Source organism: Manacus vitellinus, unplaced genomic scaffold (assembly GCF_001715985.3).
Source record: "Manacus vitellinus isolate BGI_N305 unplaced genomic scaffold, ASM171598v3 scaffold_4_pilon, whole genome shotgun sequence".
Lineage (NCBI taxonomy): Eukaryota > Metazoa > Chordata > Aves > Passeriformes > Pipridae > Manacus > Manacus vitellinus.
The window spans coordinates 29,785,160-29,812,182 of record NW_021940604.1 but is presented as its reverse complement, the minus strand read 5'-3'; the positions used below and the strand labels follow the sequence as shown (position 1 = coordinate 29,812,182).

General features: G+C 36.9%; 1 protein-coding gene across 7 annotated transcripts in view; it reads right to left on the bottom strand.

Annotated features, from left to right (window-relative positions):
• The window catches only part of EPHA7 (EPH receptor A7), a 161,778-nt gene that overhangs the window by 7,087 nt on the left and 127,668 nt on the right, over window positions 1-27,023 (bottom strand). For 2 of the 7 annotated variants that reach the window (XM_018078041.2, XM_018078045.2), the window contains 9 exons: window positions 24,347-24,455; window positions 23,595-23,650; window positions 20,366-20,491; window positions 16,042-16,227; window positions 15,435-15,496; window positions 14,240-14,449; window positions 13,024-13,173; window positions 8,375-8,568; window positions 7,100-7,255 (listed from right to left, as the gene is read on the bottom strand). In XM_018078041.2, the coding sequence (XP_017933530.1) occupies window positions 7,100-7,255; window positions 8,375-8,568; window positions 13,024-13,173; window positions 14,240-14,449; window positions 15,435-15,496; window positions 16,042-16,227; window positions 20,366-20,491; window positions 23,595-23,650; window positions 24,347-24,455 (1,249 nt within the window). Of the gene's footprint in view, window positions 1-1,748; window positions 5,928-7,099; window positions 7,256-8,374; window positions 8,569-13,023; window positions 13,174-14,239; window positions 14,450-15,434; window positions 15,497-16,041; window positions 16,228-20,365; window positions 20,492-23,594; window positions 23,651-24,346; window positions 24,456-27,023 lie in introns of those variants that run through there. The other 5 variants (XM_008931989.3, XM_018078043.2, XM_018078042.2 and 2 more) reach the window with 5 other exon arrangements.

The following is a 27,023-nucleotide window of genomic DNA, read 5'->3' as shown; positions in this document are numbered from 1 at the left end:
AGTTCATGTTTTATTTTCAGGCTTTTATTGTAAATTTCTCCTTTCATGTCTTGATTTCAAGTCTGCTTGAATGAGCTATGTATTACCAGTTGCTTTCCCATCTGTCTCAATTTAGTCTCTTTGACAAATTCCAATCTGGCCTGAGGAAAAAATCACAGTACTGAAACCATGCCAGATTAGATTATTAGGTATGTTATATTAACAGTGTCTCTTTACTTAAAAAATCTTGACACTCCTTAGCTCCCCTGCCAGCAATGTCTTGCGGACCCCTACAACTTATATTCACACATTCTGAATGGCTTTACACCTTTCTTTCCATTCCCTCCCATCTCCTGACTTCTCATCAGGTACAAAAGCAAGGCTTTTCCTCTTTAACTTCTCATCTTTCATAATCTTGCTGAATGTAACCTACAGGGTCTGTACAGCGTAAAAATTCCACATCACTCCTTTCACTTTCAAACTACCTAACCCTTATCCACCCTGCAAGTGCTCTGAGAATTTCATGGCTGTTACACTAAATTCATCCCTTAGCACATTCCAACAGGTTTGACTCTAAATGCACATGTTAATTATTTGAACTTAAAAACCTCACAAAACCAAATCCAGAGAGGAAAAACTCCCACAAACATACCTTACATTCTGCCACTACTCTTTTTTTTCAGAATATTGCAGATTTTATGCCTGTGGTTTAATCTCTCATGTTTTCAAAAATCCCTATATGGAATGTGTTACAAAAATGGTGAGCCCAGTCATCCTCTCTGTTTCACAAGATCAGGTTTTTCTTTCTTTTTAATTTTTTCTTTCCCAGCTGTTGTATTCCCTCCTCCCTCCCCCATTCCTCTCTGATCCTTTTTGTAGGAACTTTAACTGCAGAATTGCCTTTTGCCAGGTAAATAGAAGGCTACACTATGCAAACAATAAGGATCTCTGTTTAAAAGTAATTGTCAGCTGCATTTGACAACCCTTAAGGGAATATGAGAGAAAATATAGGCTGCTGCCTAGAATTTCTTGTTTTACTAGAAATTTGTTTGAGACTAAGACTTTTTAGTTAGTAGTCTTGCAAATCTCAAATCTACCATCTGCACGTCCATTACAAGTTAGTGAGGGAAAAAAATTGCCTGTTTCCACATATCAGTTAATTAATCAGAAGTACAATTCTAACAGGTCCCGAATATGCAGAAACCCTGCTGTGATAGTTGCTCAGCAAATCATAGCACCAACTGTCTGAATACCCCTGCAGCACCTGCTGCCAGAATGACTCTTGGGCAAGAATTTGCATTGTACTTTTCTTAAACAGGGCTCGTCATTCTGTAGCTTGTGGAGCTATTCTCTTCCACAAGCATCTCAAATGTCACTTGTTTAAAACAAAATAAATAAGAGAAACCAACCAACAATCAAACCCCATCAAAGACCAAATCACGAGCACATCAGATTTTAACCACATGCAGAGAGGCAATGCATTAAGAGTGTTATTAACTCTAACATGTCACATGTATTCTTTTTAAAAGTGAAATGACCACGTTTTGTCTGAGTTGCCCTTCACTCCTTTCACACCAGCCAGTGGACTGCTTCATGCCATTACTGGGCAACAGAATGCTGGCTAAACCTGCCCCTGTGGCAGGGTGTCTCCACATTGCCTGGCATTACAGCTGTAGTGACATGAGCACCGTCTCAGTAGTAACCCAAAAGTCACAGAATTTAAATAATTCTCAAAATTGCTATATATGAATTATTTAGAAAGTTAAGGACAAATTATTATTATTTTTTATTTCAACTACTAACCAATAAATGTAAAAAAATACCAACAACAAACCAAAAATAAACCCCTTCATCCCGCACATTAAAGCAATAGTTATTGTAACATTCAAAACAGTGGAAACTATTCATTGTATATTACTATCAGTGGAGAAAAGCAAATTTAATTTAAAATCATTTTTTCAAACTCCCTCAGTGGATGCCAGGTAATTCAAGCTTAAACAAATATAAAAAACTCATTTTAAATGGAGAATAATACAGACAGAGCTCAATTATTGAGATATTAAGGGCAACATTCAATTTGAGATACATTTAAGCATCTTTGCCTCCTGGAGATTTTTACATGACAAGGCTTTAGGTAAACACGGTTTTGCAAACAGCAGCTATCATATCTCATCACATAACCTCTGGACTAAAGCAGTATGTCAGCAAATAGTTCTGATTATTTAAAATATTAAATAACTGTAATTTACTAGGCAGGTCTTCCTCAGAACAATCACAAAAATTTTCAAGAATTGATATCCATATACAAAAAGCATTTAGAGGACCTGTTACAAATCTCTGAAAAATAAAAAAAAAAAAAAAAAAATCACGTCTCTCTGTGACAAAGTTCAGTTTAAATACATTCTCGGATATACCAGTGGTGGAGGAGCTGCCTTTCTATGACACTCAGCTTGCGAGGGAAATTGCAGCAGCCAAGGACATATAGTATAGGAATCACTTTACCTAACTTTAACTATATAGATATTAGACACCTAATTTAAGCTAATCATCTGGATTCCCTCTACAGGTAATGGAGATAAGCATTCCCAGAGGGAGATTCATCCTGCTTTTTTTAGGCATCTCTCTTCTAGATGCTTGTAGGTGGATAAAGACAAGAAGGATCAGCCTCACTGACAGCCTGATAATCTGTCGTTAGCGATGCACAATTTCCAAATTCAATGAAATGAAGCCAGAACTGAGATAATTTATTTTTTTCATCATTTATCCTTTAATTATCCCTGTGACCCAATTTTTTCTTCCGTTTCTCCCATGAACATCAACTTCCTCTGGCACTTTATTTTTCTTACCCTGGACTGTGTTTTCCTGGAACCTGGGGAACTGCAACCAATGTGAATATGTTGCTGTTCTACCAGCTTCAAATCCATTTATATGCATGTGCTTTAAACTGTTGTAATGTTCCGAACATACAGATAAATTATCTGATTGATTGCGATTGATCGCGATTGTGCTTTCTGGGTCTGCTCTACCACTTTCAAATGTGTAAAAATCTGTGGTAACATTAAGGCAGTCAAGGTATATAGATGAATGCTAAAATACATTTACTATTCAAAGAAGATGGCTTAAATCAAACAAGGAAAATTAAGGAAGAAACACCATTAGGGCTCTCACTTGTACATACGTGAGCCCAAGTCGCCACACATGCTTTGAGGTCTCTGTGCTTCAGAATATTGAACAAGTTCTAAAGGTGAAGCCTGTCCTCAATTCTTTTGCATTTAGGGTTTGTAGGTTCTCAGCAATACCAGCATTGCTGCACCGCACCTTTAATCACCAAGCCCTTGGAAACAGTAGCCGAGATTTATAAGGAAGCAGGTGTCCGAACTTAAGACTCCCAAATTCTTAGCTGGGTGCCTAGAGCAGCAGCAAAACCAACAAGCACCCTGCGCAGTTGCCCACAGATGCTCACCCCAGTAGTGAGGCACTTATCATTTGTTAAAACACAAAATGGATGTTTATTAGTTGTGTTCCAATGGCTACTTGAAGTGCCTTGGCCGAGTGCTTGTGTGCACTAATTTCAATATTGGGCATGCAGTCTACTCTGCATCTTACTTCTACAGCATTTCTAGAAAATTAATTTTAATAGTTAAAAAACCATCTTGAGCTGCATACATGAAAATAACTCCATTTCTGCTGAATGACAGTCTAATATGAAATAAGAATAGTCACCTTTTTTTCTTACTCTGCCCAAATCCAGGCAATAAATTAGGCTTCTCAGCATGACTGTAAAGTGCTGTGAATTGTATAAACAATCATATATGGACACTGAAAAATAACCCTTATGCACATTGCATTATAGTTCCAAAAATATATTTACAGTCTATTACAAAGATTACAAATGGAAGTGTCTATGTAACGGGATTACGTTTGTTAAAAGCTTTTTACAGATTTTCTTCAACAAAGGCGGGGGGGACAAAAAATTAGTATAACCAAACTGAATTTTCTAATCAATCAAATAAATAAAACGACAAATATAACACTGTACAGTGATCTAAAAAGGGGGAGAAAAAAGGAGAGGGAAAATGATGCGTTTAAGTTTTTGATAACTATCTTTGGTCCTAAATGTGGGAAAACACATTATGTATCACTGAATATACATGTTTGTTTGTGATGCTCTGCAAGTAAAATAGAAAAATATAGTGCATTTTCAATGTAGTCAGAGCTCACTACACATAAATGTGTGTACAAAACAAGACAGTATAAATAAAATTTACAAGTTTTACAAAGGAACATTTACAAGGTTTTTCTTTTCTTTTTATTTTTTTTGTGTGGATGCCCACATTATCAAACCAGACCAATTTATGACTGATCCCTGGGATCTTTCTCTATCAAAATCAATAGAAGCAGCCCAATTCTCTTTGGAAGTACAGCATTTCATTGCTGGGGTAGTTCACAATTTTCAGATTTTTTTTTTTAAAGCATTTCTCTCTGTTTCATATACATTTTCGCAATACTCATAAATTCATAAATATTCATTATTGCTTATGGTAATTAAATATTTTAATCAAACAAAATTAATATATAAGTAAACGGTGTAAAAACATATTTCATTGAGCAACTACCCTTGCATCTCTGTTCCTGATGAATGACTTGTGTCATATGCATGTTCATTCAGAGCAGTAAAAGCTTGTTAAAAAATTGAAAATTTTGAACTGCCCCTTGTCTCATGCTCTAAAGTTCTCATATGCCCTTATTCTGACAGCTGGACTGCATACGGCTTAAACTCATAGAAAATATACACCAGCTATTTCTCTCGGATTTGCTAATGCAGAGTACTGAAAAAAAATGTGATGCACTCAGATTAAATGGTTTAGGTAACACTGGAGAACTGCACCTGTGTTCTGAGACACTCCTACAATCACTTGTCCATTCAATGAAGTGTCTCAGCAGGTTTACAGTTGTAGATCTACATCTTAGAATATATCTCAGTTTAACTCTAGCCCATTAAAATCATCTTGCAAACAATTTGCTAAAAGTGCCTAGAACTACTTAGGGGTCATTATTGCTTTTCTTTTTCTTTACTTTTTTTTTTTCTCTTTTATTTTCTTTTAAAAGATAGTATATGTGTAACCTTAAAAAATTCTTTAAAAAATATCAGAGCTCTTGGCAACTTGCATTTTCCTGACTCCCTGCCAATTAGCTAGCCATGTCAATACGGTGCTGATTTAACAAAAGTAAATGGCACAAAAGGATACCAAAGTTTGGATAGATATACATTGCTTGGTCATGCTTCTTGAATCTCTAGGAACTCAAATAATCCTTCAGAGGTACCCAGTGTAGTAATGTGTCATAGAATTAGCACTAAAAAGGTCCAAAGATATAAACATCATACTAAAAGAAAGTCTTTATGAAGAATAAACACAAATGATTAAAAAAAGATTCAGAAATCACAGATTTAAGGAAAATATTTTGTTGAATTCAACAATAATATCATGATTTTATCTGACAAATATATTCTTTTTTAAATTTTTATGTACATTTAAAAAGTCTATTAGATAAAAAGGAGGTTAGAGAGCTCAAGGTGTTTGTATGTTTATTCAGGTAGTACTTTGTTTATTGTCACTGCTGTTTTCCTTGCCACCACTGGTGGATCCTAATTCCCTTTTCATATATTCTGGTGGCACTTAGGAGTTCAAGTCTGTAGGTGCTTCTTGTAGCTCTTCTATTCACTGCAGGAAGGACCCAGGAAATCAAGTGTCTTCTAGCAGCACTTCATATATACTGAAGGCCAGTGCTGTTCTCTCAGTCTGTCACCTCCCTCATAAGGGAGAAATGTCTATCACACTTGGATGCCAGTGCCGTGTAAATGTAGCATTTGTGCTCTCATAGTCTGAATGCTGCTCATGATTTTCTTTTGATGACCAACCAACGTGATCCCTAAACTCATCACATCCCTGGGGAAGATAAATGCGTACATTGTTAATTTTTCAACTTAGACTGCTATTGTATGGTATTCAACTGTGAGTCAAAGCTATGTAGTGGTCTGGGCTACAGGTGTCTGACACTGTAGCTATGCTGGAACCTCAGCTCAGTACTGTGTAGTTCAGATAGGCACTGGTCAACCTCTCAGCCAGGAATGCAATTACATAGCAAGTGTCACGTAATTACACTGCCTGTCTCCACTTCTGAGAAGGAGGCCAGTATGTTTTGCATTATGTTAATCTTTCATCGTGGCTTTTAAGGACACCTGAAGACAAAGGCACTTCTGTTGTAAAATATTTTGGGTGGCTTTCAGGACAATGTATAAATACAAGATTTTGGAGATCATATTCTGTTTCCTAAAGAGATGCCTAGAGAAAGCCTTTGCATATTGACCCATACCCATCATGCAAATAAAAAAGGAGTAGCTGGTTAAACTCCACAGCTACTAGTGCTAGAAGCTTGTGGGCTCTGATGACAGTTCACAAACTATAGGTTGAGACCCCTAGTGACACCACGCAGATAAGAATAGGGTTGAAAACTTGAGAATTATTGGTTATAAACTTGTTTAGAAAACCACTGCTCTCTGTAAAAGGAATTACATATGTTTGGCAACCACAAAGTCAGTTGCCAAGAAAGTTGTTTGCAAGGTGCCAAGAAGACCTGTTTAAGATGGTAGTACTGATACAGGCCATGCTTGCCTTCAGAAAATTGTTTTGCTTCTACAGACTTGATGCAAATTCTTTTCTTGCAGGACACAGACAGCCCCCAGCCAATCAGAAGAAAATTCCACATCTTCCTAGTACACATCTGGAAAATGGTACCAATTAGGTAGTAGAGGCAAAGGGGTTATTTTCCTACACATATATATACTTTGAAATGGGCCACATTCTCCCTCAAATTCTAGTCCCTCGGTGTTACTTCAATTGTTTTGAAAAGCAGAGAAACATGTGATGCCACACAGAGGTAGCAGGGTATTTGCTCTTTCATGAGATGCTCTAGTATAACATCGTCAGCTGCTAAAACGGCTGGTTTGACCCCAGGTACCATGTCTGTACTCAGGGTAAAGTTTTGGAGTTGGACATTGTTTATTATTTCACCTAGAAATTCCCTAAATGCAAGTTAAACATGCCCAGTACTAACTTACTCAATAGTCATCCTGGCAACTGATTCAAGAGAGTTGTAGCCTGCTGCTGTGAAATTATCCTTATATCTTTCCATCTTAATAGCTTGTAACCATTCGCCTACGGAGCAGAAAGTGGTAAAATCGGGAGTGTTCTGGTCCAGAAGAGGGCTAATTGGTCTACGGAGAAGGAAAAAGGAAAGTAAGTTGCTTCCAAAGAGAGTAAAACATCAGGGAGTATTTAGCAAGGTGAGAGTCAAATAAGTTTGGGGTATTAAAAATGTCAAGAGTAGAAAGTAATAGGTCTTTATACACAGTTTAGATTACTCTTTGATTAGCTCTTGACTACTCTGTAGCTCATAATATGTACTTCCTAAGCTTATTCACATAAAAGATGAAAGGTCAGAATGAGCAAAATCAGTCTAATGGACTACTGTTATTAACAGAAAATCAACCTTATTACCTAGCATGACAGCTACAACTAAGTTGCTGAGTAAAATAAAGATGTTATTCTTTTATGCATCTTAAAAAATATAGCGGTAGCTATTCTCATTATTCAATTGGATGGGACAAAACAAAGACAAGGAAAGAGCAGAGACACAAAGTAAGTTGTTTAAGGTCACACAGCAAATCAGTCAGTAGAAGAATCAGGAGCAGAACACAGGTCAGTTGATTCCCTAATGCAGTGATCTAACTAGCAGATCAAAAGATTATAATGATTAAATAATTCACCTGAGATTTATGAAGAAGCCATTAAAAACTGCACCATGAAATACAATGAGATGTGATCACTGAAAGGAGTTAAAGCCAGAAAATGAAAGATAAAAATCTAGAGTGTAGCATGTCAAAGTACATTGGCCAAGCATGAGTATTGTTAATTACTTTTTCTACTGTAGCAGTTCCTAGGGCAAGGGATGCATCACATAAAACTACAATAGACAATGATCCTTGCCATCCAGACTTTACAATTTTAAGAAACAAGGAAAACAAAGACTGCTAGTGGTAAGTGTGGAAAGAGTGATGAGTAGACAGTAGTTTACAGAGAAATGTGTTAGTTCCACAATATTTACTTTATTTTGGTTGTTATTTTTGTTTTCTTTTTTTAAGAAAGTCCTTTTTGGCTTTGTTCAGCATGGTAAAAAAGAAGGGCAAATGAAGGAAGGGAAGAAAAGGGAACAGAAATAAGGAGGAACTGAGAGACAGATGAAATAAGTGTGAACTGGAACTAGCCACCAAGCAGAACATCCAGAACCTAGCCACATGCACCATCGTAAGAACACACACTAAAGCTTTTCTTACCTGCTACAGGTTCCCAGTGGGGTTTTCAAGCTGTTTGGATTTCTAATCATTTTGTCCAGAATACCAACTATCTGCTCAAACTTTGGCCTTTCGCCACGTTCCTTCTGCCAACAATCTAGCATCAGCTGGTGCAGTCCTGCTGGGCAATCCATGGGTGCTGGCAAACGATAGCCTTCTTCGATTGCTTTTATAACCTGGTAGCCAACATAGTTAATTATTTTTCATCAAGAGTCATTTAAAGAATACATACTGCTACCCAGTTCAAAAAAATATACAAAAAAAATAATAAAAAAATATCAATAAACTAAAATTTGCCATCAGTGTTGCAAAAATATGAGTCTGCTGTTTTGACACTAGCCTTCAGGTTTTCAAGTAATTTCCCCAACTTCATCTTTGGGCTTATTAAGCATACTGTTCTATATGTGCAGAACATAGCTAAATTAACTAGACAAGCGGATAGCAGGGAACAATTAAATTCACTGAGGGAGTAGCAGATAGAGTGATAAATGGAGTTATTTCAGAAAGCATTATTACTCGCCCCAAGGCTTTTATGAAAGAGTGTGAGGTAGAAGCAACTGACTTTTAAATGGATAGAGATCTGTGCATGCACATATAAAATACAAAAAGCCTGAAGGTATTATAAAAGCATCCAAGGATAATGTTTAGCAGATAGAAATTGGTAGGGACAAAAGTTATATTCTATGTCTAGCCATGTTATATTAATGATAAAGAAGCAGAAGTGTGCTGTGTGAGAGAGAAAGACCTGAGTGAATGGTATTTTAATATATCACAGAAAGTTAGATTTAATAAGAGATGCTGCTAGATGATGATATGACCGAATATATGTCTAAACCAAGAATTACATCCACCCGTTGACTTCCTTAGTCAAGTCCATTTGGATTTAAGTAAAAAATAAAAATGGATAAAGTAAAATCACAGCAAACTGCTGTAAACCTTGAGGGCAGAATAAGAAAGCACATCAGGAAGCAAGGCAGATAAGAATAGCTAGTGAAAAAGGGCTAAAATACTGTTCATGGGGGATTTCAAGTATACTGACATTGACTGACACAGCAGCATTAGAATTGCTAAGGAAGGGTGCTTGTTCCTGAAGGGTAGTGCATAGGATTGTCTTCTCCCTTCATCTTTATAGAAAGCAAGATCAGAAGCTATTCTGGATATAGTTCTAGGAAGTAGATCTGGTATGGTAAACAAAGTTACTGAATATCCAGGTTTTAGTAAAAGTAATAACCTCAGACAGAAAATACTCCATAGGTTGTGCAGTAGACTGCAAAGTAGATAGAATGCAGACAATACAAAATGACCTTCAAAAAGCTGACTGAAATTCAGTCAGGTTTTGTATCAAAACCTTTTGCATAAAAGAAGTTTTGTGAAAAGAGAAGGCATAACCCAGTGGTAGGGCACTGACTGCAGGTTTGTGTCACAGAATGTCCTTCTGACCTCAGGGAAGTTGCCTCATCTTCCTAGGACACAGATTTTTCTCTGAACATTTAGAATGACAGTACTGTCCTACAGCTCAAAAATGATTGAGAAATACTCAATTCCTGCAAAATATCCACACCTTGAAGAATGAATGCAGTGACCTTTTAGAACCGGTGAAGTTGTCTGTCAGAGAGGGTTTTCTGCAGAAGAACAGGGAAATGGAAAGAACACATTACAAGTAAAATTTAAGATTCTCTAGAGCTATATGAAGATGAAAAACAAAAGAATAGCTCCTTATGCTTCGAAGTAGCAGTGGAATAAAAGCGAAAAATAAGCTGCAGTGTGTACAGTATGACTGATGTGCTGTGAAAAGTAATGCAGGAATTTCTGATATTCTAAAAGGCAAAAGGCATTAAAAGCTTCAAACACGCTATGTATGATTTACCACCAATGAACTAGTTGCCTAAGAGGTCAGAAGACAGAAATCACCAATGAGGAATGGAAAAGGTAGGGAACGGCAACAGCAACACAAGCACCAAAATATGTAAAACCCTTGTAACTGGTAAACCATCTACATAAAACTATATCCAAAAATTTAAGGGAGAGTGAAGACATGGATGAAAGAATCACAAACAGGAGTTTTCCCCAATCACTACAATCTGCAGAGAAACCTGAACTGGGAATCAAGATGATGTCATTTTTGAAAGGCCTTGGTAGAATTGCAGAATCAGCTTCTCTGATGGGTATTCTGAGCAAGAAGGATGAAACTGGGAAATATAAAATTATGAGTCATCTAGAGATGGATGGAATTTCTGCCAATATTCAAAACACTGAAAAAAATATTCTAAAATATTGATAAGTAAAGTAGGACAAGAGTCCACTCTGCTAAAAAGGAGCTAGAGGGGTCCAAAAATCAGTACTCAAAGATAATGAAATAGATGCAGGATTTTACTTTTTTTTTTTTTTTTTTTAATAAGCAAATCTACAAAGAGAACACAGCTGGAGTTCTTACTAATAGAATTGATTTATATTATTTACATTTCCCACAATTTGTTTTTGAAATTCTGCTTTTGCTGCAAAAAGAGTAAAAGGGAATACTGATAAGACTCAAGTATGCTTTTATCATAATCAGGCTATCTGAGGATGTAAAGCAGAAGAGAAGAGGACCAGATCTGTTCACTTTATATACTGGATGCCAACAAAGAAGTACTAAATATGGGTAACTGGACAATGTAATGTTAGAACTCTGTTTATGGGTATATAATAATAATACAAATTATAATAATGGTAATAAATCCAGGAGTACAGCAAAGAAAAAATATCTAAGCCTAAATTCCTTTTCTTTTCTGAAGAACTAATCTGCACTGGAGTCAATAAGTGAATGAAAGCGAGAACATCATAAATCTAATAGGGAAATAGGGGTTTGAGGCCTACCAGCAAGGAGTAAGCTGAGGTGAGAGCCTACTGCTCAGAGAAGTTGGGACAACTTTGTCTATTATCTGTGGTCAGCCTACTGTGCCTCTGTGGGGAGCTTGTAGGATGAGTGTTCTTTTGATGCACCCTAGCTCTAGGTCATTGCTAAAAGAAGAACTTGTTCTTGAAGAGATCACAATGCAAATTTGTGTTCTTCATCAATCTAAAGTAATGACTTAAAGGAAGAAGGGCAGAATTAAAGCAATGCTATCTAAAGGTCTAAAGTCAGGGAGATGTATTTTTTAGGAGATCTGGTCTGTTCTATGACTATGCCCACATCCACTTTTAGGCAAAATCATACACTCAATATATACAAACTGAGTCCATATGCAAAATTAGAAGAACACATTTATCATTTTTTATTCCAGTTAAATAATACCACTGTTAACTTTGAAGGAGAATAAATAATAAATTATAAGGTGATTCTAAACTTTTGCATCATAGATTTATCTATGAGATTGGCAGGATGTGTATTTGCTTTGGGAGGACATGCTTGAAGATCACAGCTAACAGGAATATTTGAAAGTATTTTACCAAGCAACTGATGCATCTTTTAACTGTGTGCTATTGAAGATTATCATGAAAGATGCTAAAAATGGATAAAACTGTAAGAAGTCGCAATTAGCTGTTTTTTGAAAAGGGCTCAGTCATGTGCTTTACATGCAGTTTTCCACAGAAGGAATACTTTTGAAAATTCAATAACAAGCATGGAAATACAAGAATTTCTCCCCTGCTTAAAAGTTTTTCCTTATTGTTGCCTGAAAGATAGGTAAGGTTTGCCTTTGAGGCATCTTATATTCCTGTCAGACTTCTTTTATGTTTGAATCTAGTACAGAAGGAAGGTGTCAAAAGAAATGAAACTCTACGGGGTGTCTAGGGAATGTAAATATTTCTCTTTCTCTGCCCCAAGGACTTGTTTGCCCATATTTTGACAGTCCATGAAATCTTTGACACTGAGACCTGTCAAATATTAACAACTTTGCACTGTGTCAAACTGACTCATCATTTACACTTTTATCTTTTTTTTTAACTTTGATGTCAATAATTCAATAAAAAATTAAAATAACAATTAAAAGAACACTCAAGCCCCCACCTGAAGAACTTTAATTGATACTCTTTCTGATGACTTTTGCACCTGTATGGCTTTTTCCTGTGTAATTTCTATATTAATAGATACTCCTGTCAGAAATCAAGATTAACATCCATCTGTTCTATTACTGCTGACCTGTTGCTCTGGATCATATTTTATGCAAACAAGGGTACTGTTAAATCAGCATAATTAACTTGAAAAAGCCAAAGTAGGTCATTAACTGCCACTCAGACTTTTAACAACTTTTTTCGACTGATTAATCATTGCTCTAAGGTCAGAAACCTCAGAATTATTTCTTATTGGAAAAAAATTTGATTCTTTCCATGCTTAAGCATAATAAAGTGAAGAGTACATATTACTATTTTTGATATTCCAGTTTTAATTGATACTCAGAACAAAAACCTACAATATCCATGTGGCAGAGGAAAGATTTTGATCTAGGTAAAAAGTGAAAGCTCTGTAACTTTTTCATTTTATGAGAACCATATAATTCTCACAAGATTTTATAAATCTTATTTCTAAACCAACATTTTATGCATTTATAGTGAAATACATATGTATGTGTTTGCAATATGTAATTTTGGTTTTACTAACACACACACACACACACACATACACACACACAGCCACGAACAGATAAACCTACATCTTGATTTGACATGTCCCAGTAAGGCCGTTCTCCATAAGACATTACTTCCCACATAACTATTCCATAACTCCACACATCACTGGCTGATGTAAATTTGCGGTACTGAATGGCCTCTGGAGCCGTCCATCTCACTGGAATTTTTCCACCCTATGAAAAAAAAACAACAACAACAAAAAAAAAAGGAAGAAGAAGGTTCTCTTTTTTTCCCCCACAAAATTTTTGTATCATCTTCCCTAGAATGTGTTTATAATTATTTCCACCAACATCAAAAGTAGCACTTATATAATCTACTACAGTTGACCAATTGCAGAATTTGCAAAGCCATCTAAGGAAGTTTAGCCTCTTAAAACACTTGGAACATAGAAACTTAGATACTTGTCTAAGCTAATGTAGATGTATTTCTTTCGAAGAGCTTATCCCTTCATCGAAGCTAAAGGGGTGCTCAGATGTCTGATTTACACCAGTCATTTAACTCCCGACTGGTTGAAGGTAGGTGAAGTGAATCTCAACCTGTGCATATAAATCCCATTGACTCTGAAATATCAGTCTGACATTTTTAAATCAGGATTCCACTTAGAGCCCAATGGTAGGCGTGACAGCTGTGAACACTGGTGTGGTTTCTTGGATCCCTGTGCCTGCTGGAGCAGATTCCAGGGGCCCCTCCTTCCCTCAGCATGAGAAAATAGGTACAGTGAGGCCCCATGGGTGGGAAAGTGGAGCTGGCTCAACAAAAGAATAAAGAGCATAGTGTGTCTGATGTCTATGTATTTAAGAAAAGTGTCCCACCCAAAAGGAAGGGAAAATATGGGAGCTGAGCTTTGTCACAGTCTAGCCTCGAGCTAGTCAACCTTTTGGTGAGATAAATCTAGTCTGAAAAATAGTAACAGCCTACAAGGATTTTAATTGACTCATAGTAAATCAGATGATTAAAATTTTTGTGGGTAAAACTTCCTTATTTGATCAAACAGAAAATCATGGGGAAGGGAATAATGAAAATACCGTATAAAATTTTTAGAACTTTACCAAATACAAATGTATGTTCTGACAAAAATTATTTCCTAATTACAGTCATATTTCTGCAGAGACTCGTTCTTTTGACTGGTTAACATTTCCCAAGCAATTAATATATTTCTCTTATCTATATTCTCTAGAAGATACGCTGCTTCTTAATAACCATATCTCAAAACTCTGAAAACTCATCAATTTTTCTTACAGTTGTAGTGTAGACAGCCTCTGGATCATCTTCTATAACTCTGGATAGGCCAAAGTCTGATACTTTACAAACAAGATTGCTGTTGACAAGAATATTGCGTGCTGCAAGATCCCTGTGTACATATCCCATATCGGCCAAGTATCTCATTCCAGCAGCAATTCCTCTCAACATTCCCACTAGCTGAATGACTGTAAATTGCCCATCATGTTTCTGGAGGGAAGAAAGGAGCAGCAATTCTTGTTAGTATAGATAAGAAGAGAAATAAGAATTAGTTTTACAACTTCGGCTTTCTACTTCTTTACTCTTTCTGTGGCAATTCATCCTAGGGCAAAGAAACTCCCTTCAAACACAAGTTTTACTTTCTTCAGACATAAATCCAGTTAAGAAATGTGTGAGTAGTTAATCTACTAATAGTAGCGAAACTTGCTCATCACTATACATTTCTGTCTAATTCATGGTAAATTGCTTCTAAGAGATTAACTGATGAAGATTATGTGAAGCTCTTATAGTTTGCTTCTATGCTCTTCATCTCTCAGTATCATTATTTGTATCAAGAAAATAAGAACTATCTCCTTTTTGGAACCTTAGCTACTGATAAATTTTATTGATAGTCTGGAGTTTATCAAACAATATTTCTGTTCTTTATAGAGTGTTTATACATCATCTCACACAGTCTTGCATATCTGGTAAGGAGTCAGAACTGGCAAGTTCAGAACACGCTTAAAAAATGATAAATTGTTGGGAACTTGCATTTCTTCTTCCTTTGTTTGTCTCTTAAATAGAACCACAGTTCATTTAGGGATTCTTTTATTTTGATTTCCGCCATGCTGACACAATAAAATTCTGCACCCAAAAGGCAGAAGATTGGGTTTCATGTATCAGTGGTTTTAATTTCAACTGGCGGCAATAATAAAACCCACTGTGTTTATGACACATTAAATCACATAAATTCCTAGAATGTCTCCATATGATCTTATCTGATCCTCTCATTTTTGATCTGGTTTTGCTGAAATAACACAGACAACTGCTAGTATTTGTCAAGCTCCATTTCACCCTGAAAAGCATTTTAATTATATTAATATTATGTGTGTATACATGTATATATCACATATATAAACCACATTTTTTAGAAGTGTCACTATGCAATATATGTCACTCTAGATATGTTTATATAAGTTGTCATTTTGGTACTCACCCTAAGAAATGCATCTAAGGCCCCATTCTCCATGTATTCTATTACAATCATGACTGGTTTCCCTGAAAGAAAAGAGAAACTGTAAAACAAATGGAGTGCCTTTTTTGATAAAACACAAGTTATTCCTTTGAAGGATTGAATCACTGAGACAATGAACATTTCTGAGCCCTCCAGCTCTGTTACTGAGCTCTAATTTCTTAAATATCTCAATGGAATGTGGTAATGATTCACAAAATCGAACCATACAAATCAAAAAGTCAGTGTGCCCTCCTACCTTCTTCTGTGTGAACAGGACTCTGGAATAATGACACTTCAGATAATTTGAAAGGACATAAGAAACCTTATCTCTCTGCATGGTCTTTGAGGCTAAATGAAACTAGAAAAATAATATGTTTCAAAGTACTTCATCTTTTAATCATGCGTACATCTAAATTTTTTTCCTCAGGTTATAGCATAAAGTAAGTATTGTTTTAGTTAGTTACGCATCAGGAGAAAATCCATTAGGAGTGTGCAGTCTGTTTATAATTTGAATCTTTGACCATGAATAAGCTAGAGTAATTTCTGCCATGGTGTTGTTATTTGACTGACAGATCGAGCTGCTGCTTACCTCTGGTAACGACCCCTTCTAAGTGAACAACGTTGGGATGGTCAAACTGTCCCATGATGCTTGCTTCACACAGGAAATCTCTCCTTTGCTTTTCAGTGTAGCCGACTTTCAGAGTTTTTATGGCTACTGCAACATCTCTCTTGCCAGGAAGCTTTAGACGCCCACTGCACACTTCACCAAACTCTCCTAAAATGAAGTAGATCGATCAGTGCTGAATTGCTCTGACTATCAACATTTTCCTTAGGCCTTGATTCAACTAGCCACCTAAGTGTGTGTTTAAATCTTGCATGTGAATGCTTATATTTGAAATGGATTACCTTGAATTGCTGGCCCTTATGGAACAAACACCTTATGTTAAGCCAATCAACAGGACCCTTATGTGAATATTTTAAAAGAATTGTTAGCAATTTGTTGCATTTTTTTCAAAATCAGGAAATAAAAATGAAGTGGCTTTCATAAAAAAACACTATTATAGAAATAGTAATACCATTTCTAAGTGAAAATGTCATTCTGTTCTACATAGTTTCCTTGCTATCTTTAGATCCAGTGGCTTTTTTTCTTTCAAAAGTCAGTTCTTGCAGATCTGCTTTTAATTTAGCATCATTATGGTGTTAAATGAAGCACTACATTATTACCTTCAAGCAAGATAATTTACTTTACAGATTATGAAATGAAAGGTGTGACTTATAACAATTTTGTTACATTAAACAAACACAAGCAAATGCTGCAAGTTCGTAAAAGGTTCTAAACTAACAGACAATTGGAACTTGAAGAAGCATGTGATACAAAAGACGAAACAGCCTGCAAGAATACGAAAAAAAAAAAAGCAGCAACAACCAAATTTGGGAGAGACGTAACTGGACTCCATCAGACAGGAAAGAGGATGGAAGCATGTGATGTATGGAGCCGAATGGCATTACCTCTACCTCAATATTAATGAGATTATGAAAGATTTAAGGATTGTCCCTAGCCTCACAGCTATGTAAGAAGAGAGAAAAAGTGAGTTATCCAATACTGCAGCCAGGAAGAAAAATCTCTTTGTAAATATAGAAGAAAAGGGTAGTAATGTATACTGAATAAACGGGAACATCTCTCTTTTAAAAAGAAAGACTCATTGCAAAAATATTTAACAATCTGGTACTTTGTAAATTCATCTGGAGTATGGGAGATATAGTTCCAAGGCCCTCCTCCAAATCAAATCAAGTCAGAAACTTATCTCTTGCATACCTGTGTAGTGCCTTAACATTAAGCTGTTATGTACACACAAGTATGCAGACACACCTACATCTAAGACATGTTTTAGGAGCGCTGAAAAAAAATGATTGAACGAGGTAAGACACAGAGATTTTGATTAGCGAATCCTCTTGGGACATAGACTGATGTCTTGAGAAACTTTGTGGGATCAGAACTTAAGTGCACGTACATGCTGTCAAGATGTCTGGCTGGCAGTGGAGAGAGGTATGCTTGGAAATGGGTCTGAATGCCTGAAGTGTCCTAATGGATGGGTTCTGAGAAATCTTGTTTAGAACACTGTCAGCATTCAAACATTACAGTTCTCCTGACAGCCCCAAGAGAAGAGGTTGGGGAAAGAAAAAAGCAGTAACTGGATATCAGTTTCAGAGTTCTCCAGCCAGAAGGGTAGAACTTAGACCACGACTTAATATTTCCAACTGACTTGTTTGGACAAATCTCCACTCAGTACGGCTCGTTTTATGAATCTTATAGGAGGTGACTGCATACAGAATCAAATTCCTCTCCCTCCTGCACCACGCTTGCTGAATCAAGGTTAGCTGAAATCAACTCCATATACCTCTGTTAATACTGTGCTGTACCTAAGCTAATTGGCCAGACAAGTGTTCCTGTCTGCACATTATCCTCAACTGCCCTTGGGCACCGAAGTCAAGGTCTAAATAGCCATGTCATAGCTATGAATACCAGCAGGCATAGCTGTTTCATGTACAACAACTAGATGCTCACGTCCTTAGCTTGGTGCCTTAACCTCCCTCCTGCACGCCATTAGCAACAAGGATGACTATTAGTGAATTCATCACTCGTAGCCCTTAGCCTCAAGAACTTACTAAAGGATAACAATTTTCTCTAGCAGTACTTTGCAATTTTTTTTTGTTCCACACCGAAAACAAGGCATGAGTATAAGTGCGTGTCTGTGATATTTCAGAGCCAGGTAATTAGGACACTTGGCACAGAAGACACTAGGGTTTAACTCCTTTCCAGTTCTCTGTGATTTGATTTTGATTGATTTCCAAAAGCAGATCATGCACACTCCGGCAAACCAGAAAGTTGAACTTGTACGTTATGCATTTCAGGCCAGGATGCTAGCCAATGAACTACTTTTATTCCCAAGAAAATAGTATATTCAGATGAAATGATGCCCAAAAATGAACCGGAAAATATGACAAGAAGAGTGGGAATACTGCACAGCCGCACAGCCACTAGCTCAGCATGTCAACAAGGCAGAGGCTAAAACAAAGGATGTGTGGTATGAACAACTTAACATAGTGGACACCATATTCTGTATCTGACAGGTGGCCACAGCGGGATGGTAATGAAAATGTTGGCAAGGAAAGCACATATTCCTCATGCAAATTGAGCACAAGCATACTTGCACCCTGTTTGTCTGAGAGACATGGCACTACTCAATAGCTCATGTGGCCAGCATTGCTGATGAACATTGAGATTGCTAAGTGGCTTTTCTGTTGCTGTCACTAGCAGAAATTCCATATTCTTCTTTGATGTATGAGTTTCAGCTGCTGCTTTGGCTCTTTAACATTCTGTTGTTCCTGGACTGAATTTCATTTCACTCCTATTTGCTATTTACATCAACAGGTTAAAGCCATAGCTAAATGACACACAAAATATGCTTTCACCACTGCACTTCTAGTTAACTTTCTTCAGAATGACTACTGACACACGTTAGTTAATTTTGCTATCAGTTATACTCATTAAAATCAAGATTAAATTCATCTGCAGTCAACAAAATTAACATTCTGGAATTTGTCATAACAGTGAAAATACATTTTAAACTGTATACTCTGCAGTGTTTTCAGCATTTTGCTCAGAAGGCATTGGCAAAATCCAACCGAATATATCTTTGCGCTCTGAACTGTTGCTGTGCTGGTAGCTTTCTAACTCAGAGCAAAAAATAAAGCTCTGCAATTTGTCTATGCTAATCTTGTATATTGTGTATTTTTTAGAGGAGATGCTGCCATTCTAGCATCACAAAAATTCCTAGTTAGCAAGGGCTAAATTCTTATGCTCTTACTCATCTGAAGGAATAATTTGCTCAGCAGTGTGGTTAATTTCAATGCTACTACTCCTTGATTGAGACATGATTCAACATGAGTGGGGTTACTTTGAAAAGGCATGAATTTTAAGTCTAAAGATTTTCTTACAGGTAAACCAGCTTATTTTAGAGATATTTCTTGTTCTGTTTTTAAATAATATCACAGTATGTAATTTAGAGCGCCAAACTACAGGGTGATTTAGAAAGTATTCTACTAATACTTGTATAAAACAACAGGAAAGCAAATGAACTTTTCCTCCAGGAATCCAAAGTATTTGATATTTTTCTTACCCATGGAAACTTAATTTCACTACATGGAGTAGTGCAATAAAAATGTCACATATCTTATTAATGCAAACAAATGAAACTGCCTTTTTAGAGCATGAACATCATGGCTTAAATAGGTGGTAGACAGCTCAAGAGGAAGAAAAGCAATGTAGTGGTGAAGCAATTACAATCAGTCATAAGAAGTTAAACAATAACTTTTTGTATTCATAAAATATCAAAAAGAAAAATGGTAGAAGAAAAAAACAGCCTTAGGGAAGATTTTGTTATACAGAAACAAGACCTTCCTAGCCTCTGTTTAAGATTTTGTGCTGCAGCCAGTTTTCCTTACTCACATGAATGAAGCTTCAGAGGTCAAAAACCCCTCTTGCAAAAGGTAAGTGAGCAGAATTTGCACAAATGCCTAACGTCTTTACTCTGACAGTAAATAATAGGCAGCAAAACTCCTCACTCCCCCTAGTTCCATTTTTAACAGCAGATACAGGATTAAAAACCCACAAGCTTTCAATGTCAAGCAAGACTTTTAATTTACTCATTTATTTGTTTCTTTTGTTAGGCTTTTCCCCTGTTTGTTTTTACATTTTAGAAGTGAGTGCAGCTTCATTGCTCTTAACCACTCTAGCAAATGCAAAAAGTTCTTCTATACTTGAGGTATAATTATTTGCCTGTCATTATGATGTATGAGTTTCGATCCCAGCTAAATGGAACAGTTGAATCAGGAAGCCACGGCAGCCTTACCTGCTCCAATCACACGCTCAATTTTAATACAAGAGGCATCTAGCTCCTTGGCGAATTGATGGACAGCTCTATTTGGGTCCTCGTAGGTTTCAGGGTCAATGTAGGTTTTGGTGCCTGGAAATTTAACTGTAATGATGTAAGAAAGCATGACTGTGATGAAGCAAAAGCACTTATTGTGCAGTCAGCCCAGGAATTTCATTATGCAGAGTGCTCCTTGGAAGAGTGAACCTGATTCCACGCTGCCTGAGTCAGAGCCGCTCTGAGAAGCAACCTTAGTTTTAGGCATCATCTGCAAGCATGCTGACACAAGTACACAATCCCATCTCTAAAAATGACTAACATCTCCACCTTGAACTAAGTAATAAACATTAAATAGTGCTTAATGGAATAAAATGTAAGGGTTGAGTGGGAGTAAAAACAAAGCAAGGAAGGGGTATAAGACCAGTAGAGGAGGCAAAAGTTTCTTTTCTGTGTAAGGACAGCTTATCCTTTTGTCCCAGGATGCATAAACAGCATTTCTTCATGTTATTTCTGTCTTCTAGTGAGATTTGAAACATTTCTTCACCTTCTTCAATTTGCTTAAACTACTGAATATAATATTTTTTGCAGACTGTGGCAATAGTCAAAGTATTCACAGCATTTAAAAATTATATCCTTAGGCATATTTATTGCAGTATAATATGAACATGTTGTAGTCAACTCGTTGCAGTCAACTTGTAAAGGCATAGGAAGGAAAGTGGGCTCTGTGGCACCAATATTTCCCTTCTCAAGCACCAAAGTGAAAAATAGGCAGCAACTTGTATTTTGTTCATTCATTTTTAGTATAACATTTAGTGCAACTCAGGCAGCATAGTGCTCTGGCCAGCGTGCAGTTTTTGCCCTTAGTTTGCTAATGATTCAGGTAAATTATTTTCTGCTCTTTTGGTCAAAGTAGAAACTCCTGGTGATAGTAGAGCAACCCTGAAAATCTACTAATCAAGAAATTTTTACGAAAGAAATTTGCTCACAAAGATTATACTCTTGATTTTAATTAAATCAGTGAATTAGAATTCAATATCAAAATGCAAAAATGTTTCTCTGCTAATTGATATGCTGATATACAAGAACAGGAACAAAAGTCAGAACAAAACATAAATAATTTACAGTTCCTTTGTATTCTTTTAATTTAACATAAAATATTTTAAATTTGAAAATATATTGAAAAATAGCTTAGCAATCGTGTGTATTTGTTTTTCAGATGGTATTAATGACACAAACACAAACCCTCATAAAAGGAAAAACCTAGAGAAATTTATTGAGTAATCTTATGAATTTACAACCAGAGAAATTGTTTGAAATGTTGCCCAGATGTTACTATTTGTCATATTATATGGTTAAATAGATGTTTTTCCAGTTGTACTGACAATACTGCAATTTTTAAAAATTATAAATATTTATTTCTTAAAACTAAAAGACATTGGAGAAAATGAGAACAAAGCCATAGGTCGACCAGCTCTAATAATGCTTTTAGGCAACAGGACGGAGAAGGAACCATCCTCCTGTGTTTGTGATAAGGGGCCTGGATTGGAAGTAACCTTGCAAATCTCAAGTGGGCCTCTAATGTTTTTTTATTCAAGCTGTCATACAACATTTTGACAGGCCAAGGCTATCCTGGCATAGCAATGTGAAATAATGCTGGCCTGCATTTGCAGACAATGCTAGATCAAAATGGGAGGAGGAACCCAAATATAAATCTGAATTGCCTGACTAAACTCCTCCACTGTAGTTGTATCTTCAAGTGTAGCACTTGGGGTCACAGAGAGATGAAGGGAACTGAAATGAAATCTATGATGCAGTGCTTTAAAATCTGCTTTAAAAAAATGTTTCTCTTGTAAGTTTTTGTTAAGTGATTGTTCTAAGTTATGTTTTTGAAAATCTGGTGCCCCAGTACAGAAGAATGTTGTCTACATGTTATGGAGCAAAACGCCACCAAACTGGTGTTCACAGCTCTGTGACCAGGCTGGTGGCCACAGCAGTGGGTTCCATCTTATTCTCTACATGGCTATCAAATGAAATTAAATACTACATCTACAACCAACAGATGATGAAAAACTACCTTGGCAAAAAGTTACTTGTATTTTGTGACGTGATTTTAAAAAAGATTGTGTATGCTTAATCTTCTGATTTGCTGGATAACCAGATTTCTTGAAAGGATAATGAGGGAAATGAACATCTATAAAGTCTATATATATATTTCTGGATCAACTATCAATTATTATGTAGCAGGTTTCATATTAATTAATTTACATTTTCACTGAAACAAAACCAAATGTCACCAATAATGGAGATAAGGAAAGAAATTATTTAGCTAGTATGTTCCTTTTGTTTATATAATGAAATACAAGAATACATAGCTGATCTTTTCCTTCAAGGACATAATGGGGATTTTTAAAAGTGAAAGCAGTAGAAATGAGAAAGGGCTAAAATAAGAAATTTTTTAAACAATATTTGGATAAAAATGAAAGTATTCTTGCATAATCCTTCCTTTATATTTCCCTGACATTTTCAATTGTCATTAACCCAAGAAAGATGTGTTTTATTGAATTTTCCCACCATTCTAGTATAAGTTCAGACGGTAGATGCAATTTTAATAAAAGAGGCTTTAGGTGCTACTGTTGGCTAGGTAAGTGATTCTAGAACCCAAACAGTAACAAAGTGGATGCTCTTTCTTTTCATATTAAATATTCAATTTTTAAGGACATTATGTTTGGTAAATATTGATGGTACAGTATTCACAGCAGCAAAAAAAAGCTTTTGAGCAGAACAGCTTCATTTTTAGGGTGATGCAGTTACTCACTTTCTTAATCTGAAGTTTGCCTGAGGTAAAGATATCTTAGGCAAAGGTCTCATGAATACTGCACCTCAGAGGGATCATTAGGACAATGTGAAACATATATTCAAAGCAACAAGAAGAAAACAAAAATGCAGAATGAAAACAACAGTATATCATAGACATGTATAGAAATAAAACCATCTGTGTGAGCAATGTTGTCTTTAATCTGCATTCCTTTTCTGTAGGTCACATTTTTACAGTGTTTAACTTCCTGCTTGTTATTTACACAGCATTTTTGAATTTCCCATGGTATTGTCTTTCATGGAGTCTTGTTTTAGTATTGTCTACACTATAGTATTGTCTACACTACCGCAGTTGGGAATTTTTAAAAGGGGGGAAAAAAAGCAAAACACTTACAATGAAAGTAAAGTTCTTCATCCCCTTCTTGATCTGCTTTGCTGTAGCCACAATGCCTGAAAAGAAAGTAAACCACTAGTTTTACTGGTAAATAATTATTTACTTCTCATGTCTAAAGTCCTGACAAAATCAGTTCTGCAGGCTGGGATTTTCAGGCACTGAGCACCTAACTGCTGTAGGCCCTTTGAAACTTTCACCTATAATTCTATTGACAGCAAAGTTTTAAATAAATCACGAACAGGTGCAATCAAAAGGCTTTTGTATCAAATACCAGTCAGGACAGGTCCTAAAGAAAAAAATTCTAGTTCTGGTGAAAAGCTTCAACAGATAAAACAGAGGATTAAAGAACTTAAAAGTACAAGACTGCTTTACATGAGGGTATTCTTAAACTTACTGCTGTGTCTCTTTTTCTTGAATGTAAAGTCATTTAAAGGTTGATCAGATAAAGTGTCAGATTTCTCCACGTGAGAAAACCGAACAGGAAGAGGGATTTTGAGGAGTACAGTTAAAGAACCTGCTAGGGGTTCCTTTTACAGCACATTTACATAGTACAAAAAGAACATCTTGATTTAAGTGTCTTGCCAAGGTAATAGGACAAACCATATAATTGATAAGGGAATTTAAATGAAAACTGTCCTTACTAAAAATTATTTCTGTTTTAGTGTTGCAAGTTACTATCCCAGAACAGACTATGTCTGAAGAGTTCACAAGAGTGGGGTCAGATGTGCTAATGCCCATGAAAGATGCAATACCTTCGTCCGATGATGAAACCAAACACCATGAAGACCAGAATGATGGTTCCTGCCACAGCAACCACAGCTATGATAATAACAGGATTCTGTTCACTGGAAACAGCTGTGGCTGCAAACAGAGCACAGAGAAGAGATTAGTTAAAAATTAATCACTACAAAGGGACTGCAAAACTTTAAGTCAATCATCATGAATTGTAGATTGTCTACTGTTGTAGCCTGTTTTTATCTGAAACTATTATATTGATAATACTAGTCTAAAGAAGGGTCTTCACTGGAAATTTAACCCAATGCTGTATGAGTAAATGATTGTCTACACTGAATAAAAAGGAGCCAAGCTGGAATTTCCTTGGCCAAAGCAGTACAGCCATTAGCTGAAAGCCAGCACCGCTAGCACCAGTCACTTCCACTCCCTCCTACTGTTGTGCTGCCTTCTGTTTTGCTCAGTTGTTGACTCCCTCCTAAGAGGTAAGACCTGGATATTCCTCCAAGGAGGTACAGTAGAGGAGTAATCCCTGAAGAACTCTGCTTCAAGCTTTCCCTCTAAAGCTCCTTGATATGACTTTCATGGTTTCCAAGAAAATAGTGTCTTAACTCTAAGAAAAATGAGCTGAAATGCTCTTAACACAGACTACCTAGTTAGCATATTTCAATCTCTTACTGCTAATAATCATTGTAAATAGCTATTATTACTTATCATTTGTTTCTGTTAGCAACAAAAAGGTGCTTCCACATATACAAAATGGACTTCTCCGTGCTTCAGAGAATTTATATGCTAAAATAGCCACACGTTATGGCTCTTTTTATTAATATATGCCAATTCTATTAATATATGTGAATTTATGCATGCCACATTAAGGTAAACTGACTATGTAAATACTTAGTCTGAGAAACCTTGAGGTTTGTTAAATACACTGTTTGCCTGACATCTACTAAGGGTGGCCATGTACTCAGCCGAATTAAATGAGCACAGTGCTACTGAACTCTGTGGAGCTCTGTTGATTTGTAAGTGAGAATCTAGACCAGGAGATGGACAGAGGAGGAGACATAAGGCACCAGTCATAAAGTCATAGAATTATTAAGGTTGGAGAAGACCTCCAAGATCAAATTGGCCTCAGCCCACGGATTCAGATCCCTCTGCAGAGCTTTCCTACCCTCCAGCAGATCAATGCTCCCATCCAACTTATTTTCATCTGAGAACTTACTGAGGGTGCACTTGATCCCCTTGTCCAAATCACTGATTAAGATATTAAACAGAACCGGCCCTAACACTAAGCTTTGTGGAATCCCACTAGTGACCTTCTGCCAGCTGGATGTGGCACCATTCACCACCACTCTCTGGCCATCCAGTTAGTTTTTAACCCAGTGAAGAATGCACCCGTCCAAGCCATGGGCTGTCAGTTTCTCCTGGAGAATGCTGTGGGAGACAGTGTCAAAGGCTTTACTGAAGGCCAGGTAGACTATATCCACAGCCTTTCCCTCCTACACTAAGCAGGTCACCTGGTCATAAAAAGAGATTGCGCAGGTCAAGTAGAACCTGCCTTTTGTAAGCCCATGCTGTCTGTGCCTGATTGCTTTGTCATCCTGGACATGCTGTGTGATGGCTCTCAAGATGATCTGATCCATTACCTTCCCTGGTGCTGATGTCAGGCTGATAGGCCTGTAGTTGCCCAGATCCTCCTTTGAACACTTCTTGTAGATAGACGTCACACTGGCCAACCTCCAGTTGTCTGGGACTTCCCTGGTGAGCCAGGACTGCTGGTAAAGGATGGAGAGTGGATTGGCAAGCTCTTCCGCCAGCTCCCTTAGCATCCTTGTCTGTATCCAATCCAGCCCTGTAGGCTTGTGAATGTCTAAGTGACACAGCATGTCACTAATATATCCTCCTGGGTTGCAGGGTGTCTATTCTGCTTCTTGTCTCTGTCTACCAGCTAAGGGGGTTAGTTGCCCTGAAGAAAACCAGTCTTACTACTGAAGACTGAGTGAAAAAAGGCATTAAGTACCTCAGCCTTTTCCTCATCCTTGGTTACAGTGTTTTCCTCCACATCCAAAAAAGGATGCAGATTTTCCTTGGCCCTCCTTTTGCTGTTAATGTATTTATAAAAACACTTTTAATTATCTTTCACAGTAGGGGCCGGATTCAGTTCTAGCTGAGTCTTTGTCTTTCTAGTTTTCTTTCCATGAGACCTGATGACATCCTTGTACTCTTCCTGAGTTGCCTGCCCCTTCTTCCAAAGGTTATAAACTCTTCTTTTTCCTGAGTTCCAGTGAAAGCTCCCTATTCAGCCAGGCTGGTTTTCTTCCCTGCTGGATCATCTTTCAGCACACAGGGACAGCTTGCTCCTTTGCCTTTAAGTTTTCCTTTCCAAATATGGCCAGCCTTCCTGGACCTCTTTGTATTTAGGGGTTGTTTCCCAAAAGACTCTCTGAACCAGTGTTCTGAACAGGCTAAAGTCTGCCCTCTGGATATCCAAGGTAGAGGTTTTGTTGACCCCTTTCCTTACTTCATCAAGAATTGAAAACTCAATTTTTTTATGGTTTATATGCCCAAGATGGCTGCCGACCACATCTTCCACCAGCCCTTCTCTGTTCATAAAGAGCAGGTCTAGCAGGGCATCGCCCTTGGTAGGCTTCCTTACCATCTGTGTCAGGAAGTTATCTTCCACACACTCCAGGAACT